Source organism: Helianthus annuus, chromosome 14, assembly GCF_002127325.2.
Source record: "Helianthus annuus cultivar XRQ/B chromosome 14, HanXRQr2.0-SUNRISE, whole genome shotgun sequence".
In the NCBI taxonomy this organism is placed as follows: Eukaryota; Viridiplantae; Streptophyta; class Magnoliopsida; order Asterales; family Asteraceae; genus Helianthus; species Helianthus annuus.
The window spans coordinates 92,400,040-92,407,411 of record NC_035446.2 but is presented as its reverse complement, the minus strand read 5'-3'; the positions used below and the strand labels follow the sequence as shown (position 1 = coordinate 92,407,411).

At 32.5% G+C, this 7,372-nt stretch overlaps 1 protein-coding gene across 1 annotated transcript; it reads right to left on the bottom strand.

Annotated features, from left to right (window-relative positions):
- Window positions 1–560: 560 nt before the first annotated feature.
- Window positions 561–2,667, bottom strand: LOC110908668 (probable aldo-keto reductase 4). The gene is made up of 4 exons (XM_022153624.2): window positions 2,102–2,667; window positions 1,623–1,795; window positions 1,428–1,530; window positions 561–1,069 (listed from the first exon to the last, which is right to left on the bottom strand). The coding sequence occupies exons 1-4, from the start codon at window positions 2,513–2,515 to the stop codon at window positions 734–736; spliced, it is 1,026 nt and encodes a 341-aa protein (XP_022009316.1). The 5' UTR covers window positions 2,516–2,667; the 3' UTR covers window positions 561–733.
- Between the last annotated feature and the right edge of the window lie 4,705 nt (window positions 2,668–7,372).

The window sequence follows — 7,372 nt, the reverse complement described above, 5'->3', positions numbered from 1 at the left end:
AATACCGCACCCGAAGTAAGGAGATGGAGGGTATGGTTTATCGTCGACCAGTGATATGCATTCCTCACCCGGGTCGGTTTCGTACCCTTCAACCCAGTTGGGTATGACTTGTGTTGGACGAAGGTTTATGGGTGGAGGGTTTGTGTTGAAGTTTGTTTGACCCTCCCAAAGTCGTAGACGATAAAATTGCAGTTGAGGTGTAGTCATACACCAAGTTCAACTTCTCATTACATAGCGATGCTTTTATAGATTAAAACATCCGTGCCAATTAAATCATATATTTTAATACATCCTTTAAAACCATTTGGAAACATCGTTATATAAAAGCTAAATTCACCCTAAATTGGTTGCTAATACTATCGTTCTCTTTAACGATTGCTTAATTAGTCATTAATTTGAGACGAAAATTGCGAGTGATAATTCTTTATTTGTAAATTTGCTAAATCTGTCTTTTAATTATTTCTTTCGCAAATATAAATTATGGTGGAGTTTAAGTGACCCTAAAAAATGGTACCGGCCACGTAGGGCCATACATCAAAAACACCAGCTCAAGCATGCACTTTAAAAAAAACCCTGCCTTTATTTATTCTTCTCAAAATTACATGCAATAGTAAATTAAACGTTGATCAAGTTCAACTAAGGATTAAAAAGTAAAAGACATCTCTTAAAAGGAAACAAATAAGATATTATGGGTATAGGAGCACCCGAATAAACAAAACAGTCGTATGGTTTATTAAGCTTTCCATGCCGATAATGGAAGAGTCTCAGAGTCCTTAAATGTTTTAAAACCTGCACCATATCGATCGCCTTTGATTGAATCAGGTGAGGCGATAGATTCAAGTTCGGCCATATCTTCTGGTGTTAGCTTAACAGATAAAGCTCCGATGTTGTGTTCAAAATTTTCTATCTTGGTGGTACCTGGAATAGGCACAACATCATTTCCTTGGTGGAGAACCCAGGCTAATGCTAGCTGTGAAGTTGTGCACCCTTTCTTTGTCGCTAGGTCATTAATCCTCTCGTACATGATCTTGTTGTGTTCAAGATTTTCAGGTTGCAACCTTGGCAAATGCTGCCAAACATTAATACATGCAAACTTGATGTTAATTTCAACACTTAAGGCATTTAAACAAATATACATATAACTTACACCAGTTAAGGAGATATTTTTTATGAAAAATTCCAAGGGAAAAAGTTAAAAACATTTCCTAACTTTATTCTAGCTTCTCCAACATCCAAGGGAAAAAGATAAAAACATTTCCTAACTTTATTCTAGCTTCTCCAACATCTTTCGACACGGGGAAGGAACCAAACGATATTGGAAAATAGTCGATTTGTAATGTTTAACATCTTTTTATTGCAATGGATCGATGGAAGGAACCGAACGGTATTGGAAAAGAATTAAAACAAAAATGGTGTAGACAACATACCTTACGGGCGTCACTTTCTTCCAACTTCTCCAACATTTTTGGGCCATGTGAGAAAAAACCACGTCCTAAAGGACTGTATGCAACAATCCCTATCCCAAGTTCTCTGAAAGAGTATGATGAACGTTAGAAACTTTGAAAGTTTGGATACTTCATTAATTATGATATAGAAAAAGAAGAGGAAAGACGATATTACACCTGCAAGTGGGAATAATTTCTTCTTCTACATCTCGTGACTGTAAGGACCATTCCAATTGTACCGCAGTAATTGGATGCACAACATGTGCTCTTCTAATGGTCGATGCTGATGCCTCTGATAATCCAACATATTTAATTTTACCTTCTTCCACTAGCTTCTTTAGTTCACCCATCTATAAACAAAAACGAAACATCAAAAGCTAGTCTATTAACAAAAACAAAGCATAAATCTAAACAACTTGATCTCTTTCTTTGATTGAAGAATTCACTAGAAGAATCCATGCAACAATTACGAACACATAAATAATTATTGGACCACCTAGTCACTTATTTTTCAAAATTTATTATCATAAGTAATTAAATAGTAAAAGTAACAGATCTATACATTAACTTTTATAGAACCTCCCCCACAATCCTAAGCATAATATGTACTTTTTTTGGAAAATCTATGTAAAAAAACCAGGATCATGTAAACTAACCGTGATTTCGATTGGCACACTGGTGTCAATCCTGTGCTGATAATAGAGATCGATGCAATCGACGCCAAGTCGCTTGAGGCTAGCTTCACAAGCAGCCCTGACATAGGCGGGATCGCCTTGGACCTGCCACGAACCGTCGAGTTTGATCCCGAATTTGGTAGCCAGCTCCACTTTGTCCCTCATCCCCCCTTTCAAAGCCTTGCCGAGAAGAATTTCGTTGGTTTTGGGGCCGTAGACATCGGATGTGTCGAGGAGGGTAACACCAGAGTTAATGGCGTGGTGGATGAGCTTGATCATGTCGGGTTCAGGTTTGGGAGCTCCGTAGAGATCGGACATGCCCATGCAGCCTAAACCCAGAGCTGAGACCTCTAAACCCTGTGAACCCAAATGCCTTCTTGGTACTCTGCTTGCCATTTTCGATCGAACTTTCTTTTAAATTTAATATCTTCTTGTACGTACTGATTGATTGATGAAATGAACCGCATGATTCAACCCTATTTATAGCAATCGGAGTCGGTACATTAATTCCATATTGATACGAGGACGTCAACGCCTCCGTATGGCGGCTCACAAAAGTCCCAAGGTGTGCGCATGAGGGAGGATATGACGCGTTTTCTTCTGTCTCTTTTCTTGAAGGGAGGTGAGTTGAGTTGATAATATAAAAAATCTTTCGCTTTGAATATATACTAGTTTTTCGCCGGTCCGTGTTGCGGGGCAATAAGCCGAATATTTCTCTCTCATAACATGTATGTCTGTATTTCGGTTACTTGTACATACTAATCATGATACGATCTAAAAAAAATTACATCGAGTCAACCAATTAAAACAAAAACACTACCATACTTTAAAAAAAAAAAAAAAACTAAAACGATGGGAAGACTATAATTTTAAACTGGGAGCAAAATTGTAATTTTTCAGGACAAATGAGCATGTACCAGGCATGTCTGGACGAATAAAAATTACACCTATGCCCGCCTGCATTGTGGGGCGTTAAATCAAATATTTTTTAGTTTCATAACATGTATGCATGTATTTAGGTTACTTGTACATACTACTTATAATACGATCTAAAAAAATATATCGAGACAATCAATTAAACGAAAACACTAACATAGTTTTGTTAAAAAAAATTAAAACAATAACAGGTTTGTAATTTTGAGCTGGGGATAAAATACTAATTTATCAGGGCCAATGAGCGAGTGTTAGACAAATACTTGAAACAATAAAAGTTACATTGAGTCAACCAAGCAAAATAAAACAGTACTATAGTTTTGCAAAAAAAAAAAAAAAAAAAAAGTAAAACGATGGCAAGATCATAATTTTTAACTAGGGGAGAAATCGTAATTTTGAAATGGGAGCAAAATCATAATTTTGAACAGAGGGAAAAATCGTAAAAATATTTTGAACTGGGGGCGAAATCATAATTTTAAACTGAGGGCAAAATCATAATTTTGAGCTATGGAGGAAAACATAATTTTGTTTTGAACTGTGGGCAAAAACGTGAATTTGAGTTAGGGGCAAAATCGTAATTTTGAGCTAGGGGCAAAAACATATTTTTATTTTGAACCGGGGCAAAAGCGTAATTTTAGACGGAGGGCGAAACCGTAAATTTAAACTGGGAATAGAATTAGACATGGGGTTTTGAATTGAGAACAAAAGTGTAAATTTTGAGTCAGGGCAAAAATATAAATTTATTTTGAATTAGGGGCGAAAACGTAATTTTAAACAAAGGACGAAACCGTAATTTTACTCTAGAAATAAAATTAAATTAAAAATAGATTAGTTCAATAGGGAAGTGTCAGGCAAGCTGCCTGGCACTATTCCCTCAACTCCTTTTTGTATACGTAGGATAAAAAATCATAATTTGAGTTAGGGGCAAAAACGTGAATTTGAGTTAGGGGCAAAATCGTAATTTTGAGCTAGGGGCAAAAACATATTTTTATTTTGAACCAGGGCAAAAGCGTAATTTTAGACGAAGGGCGAAACCGTAAATTTAAACTGGGAATAGAATTAGACATGGGGTTTTGAATTGAGAACAAAAGTGTAAATTTTGAGTCAGGGCAAAATATAAATTCATTTTGAATTAGGGGCAAAAACGTAATTTTAAACAAAGATTGAAACCGTAATTTTACTCTAGAAATAAAATTAAATTAAAAATGGATTGATTCAATAGGGAAGTGTCAGGCAAGCAAGCTGCCTGACACTATTCCTTCAACTTCTTTTTGTATACGTAGGATAATGCATGGAACATTAAATTTGTAATAAAAAAAATCTTATTTTAATAGATATACTGAGAGTTAAAATCTTTTCCTATACTTTATTGATACAAAGAAAGTAACACAACTGAAAGAAAAAGAAAAAAAAAACTTCAATATTGCAAACATTGTTTTCTACCAAGGGCCACAATTACCTCTTATTGTCTTATTGGATTTTGAAAATAACCATTAATCCTTGACGGCTTGACCTAATTGTACTTAATTATAGTTATATTTTGGTGTGAGTAAATTGATATAAAAGGTGTGACTCTTAAACAAATAGGACATAATCCAATTTGTTTTGTATAAAGGTATAATATACTATAATTTATTATAGGGTTGTGTATATTGGGACATGTTGGTTTGAGGTGGCATAATATGTGTTTAATATATGGTATGTGTACCAATGGGGTGGTGGTCCATTGGCAAAGGCAAAGCCTTTAAACACTTTGGGAGAGGGAGGTCTTGGGTTCAAATCCCATAGATGACATAGAATAAAAGAAATTTGCCGTTCAATATATATATATATATATATATATATATATATATATAGGGGAAGGTTCTATGCAGAACACTAAATATTGCGAGAACACACAGAACAAAAAGAATCACTCATTTTTTCAATCCTAAAAACCTAAAAACTAAATGAAAATGTTATAAATGTAAAATTTTTCGTTTCTAATACTAGAATTTAAAATAAAATATGAAAAATCTTCAGTTTTTAAATAACCTACACACATGTAGGTTATGTGTAGGCTAAATTACCTACATGTATGTAGACTATGTGTAGTGAAAAATATATGATTTTTTATGTACATATAATACACATATGAATATAAGAAACATAAAATTTAAGAAATATGAAGCTTAAATCCCAAAATTTAGTGATTTAGAGTTGTTCTTTTTGTTCTCGCAATAATTAGTGTTCTGTAATGATCCTTATCCTATATATATATATATATATATATATATATATAATGTAAGTATCTATAGAAAACCCACTTTAATTTAGAAAACCCGGGAAACTCAAAGCTCCCGATGTTTTTTTTTCTTGAAAAAATTTACACATGTTATATACATGTTTTGAGGGTTTTGGGCAAAAAAAATCAAAAAAGCGCCGAGTAGATATTTTAAAAAAAAATAAACAAGTTTTGGTGTAACACATGTTACAAATATGTCAAATGAATGTAACATGTGTTACACCAAAACTTGTTTATTTTTTTAAAAATATCTACTCGACGCTTTTTTGATTTTTTTTGCCCAAAACTCTTAAAAACATGTATATAAGATGTGTAAATTTTTTCAAGAAAAAAAAAACATCGGGAACTTTGAGTTTCCCGGGTTTTCTAAATTAAAGTGGGGTTTCTATACATTCTTCCCCTATATATATATATATATATATATATAGTATGTGTTTATTAATGCCACAATGGTAAATATGTCACAGAATAATAACCAAGTTTCAAAAGTGTTCTAATTAGGTCACTCGGGTCGTTTTTATCCCAATTAAATAACTTAACATTCAAATCGAGTCATGTCCTTTTTTCTATGTGTCAAGAAAAAAATGAAGTATAAGATGTTGGGATCGGATTATTCTAATATATATAATTATATTTATTAAAAATAAAAACACTTTAATTACATTAAAAATTAGAAAAATAAGTTACAATTCACGTCATCACTCAAATTTAGCATCAAATAAAAAGGGAAAAAAGAAGCAAAAATCCACATCATCATGGTTATCTATGAAATGGATGAAAAAACCCTTAATTTTATTGAAAAATGAATGTTGAGTGACCTGATTGGAACACTTTTGAAACTTGAGTAACCTAATTGGAACACTTTTAAAACTTGGTTAGTATTTTACAAAGTTATCCCCAATGGTAAATATATGTGATGTGAAGAGATACAACTATAAAATTAGCCTAAAATACACAGGTTAATTTTTGTATAGTTATATAATTATATTTATATTTTGTTGTTGTTGGAATGGAATGGAATATTGATGTTTCTTTATTTCTTTGTTTACTGATCATTTGATAAATAAATCTATTGACCATTGAAAATTGCGAAATTTGGTAATGTTCTAGAATATATTATCTTATTCAATTCTGGCTGCTGCACATGTGAACCGTTGAATAGGAGTGCATGATCAAAAGCAAAAATACTTGTAAATATTAAGTGAGGGCAAATCGGTTCTCTAAACAGTATTTATACTTTTACCCTATTATAACTTACAATTTTAACCCCTTATTTTTACTCATATACATGTATAGTCACTGTGTGTTTATTCTGTATAGTAGTTGACCGTGATTTTTTGAATTTTACTTTTTGAAGGCTATGACAGAGAATAGTGTCAGGTAGTTGTTTAACACTTACCCTTTGACCCGTACAAATTACAATTTTATAGCAATCGGAGTCGGTACATTAATTCCATATTGATACGAGGACGTCAACGCCTACGTATGGCGGCTCACAAAAGTCCCAAGGTGTGCGCATGAGGGAGGATATGACGCGTTTTGTGTCTCTTTTCTTGAATGGAGTTGAGTTGAGTTGATAATATAAAAAATCTTTCGCTTTGAATATATATGCATGGAACATTAAATTTGTAATAAAAAAAAATCTTATTTTAATAGATATACTGAGAGTTAAAATCTTTTCCTATACTTTATTGATACAAAGAAAGTAACACAACTGAAAGAAAAAGAAAAAAAAACTTCAATATTGCAAACATAGTTTTCTACCAAGGGCCACAATTACCTCTTATTGTCTTATTGGATTTTGAAAATAACCATTAATCCTTGACGGCTTGACCTAATTGTACTTAATTATACTACCTACGTCCCATTAAAAGTGTATTATTTTGAATTTTCAAAGTCTTTATTTATAAATTTTGACCTTAAATAATTTTGTTTGTATTAGATAATAGTTGATGAAAGTTATATGATTTGAGTATGTTTTACAAGTGTTTTTATCGGGTTAATTTTCATCAAGTTTTATATAACACAAAAAATAT

Excerpts from the sequence above, each read along its gene's own strand:
- LOC110908668 (XM_022153624.2), bottom strand. The coding sequence starts at position 2,515 with ATGGCAAGCAGAGTACCAAGAAGGCATTTGGGTTCACAGGGTTTAGAG. Across the intron at positions 1,531-1,622 it reads GAAATTATTCCCACTTGCAG|AGAACTTGGGATAGGGATTG; the intron begins GTGTAATATCGT and ends ATACTCTTTCAG. Across the intron at positions 1,070-1,427 it reads AAGAAAGTGACGCCCGTAAG|CATTTGCCAAGGTTGCAACC; the intron begins GTATGTTGTCTA and ends AATGTTTGGCAG.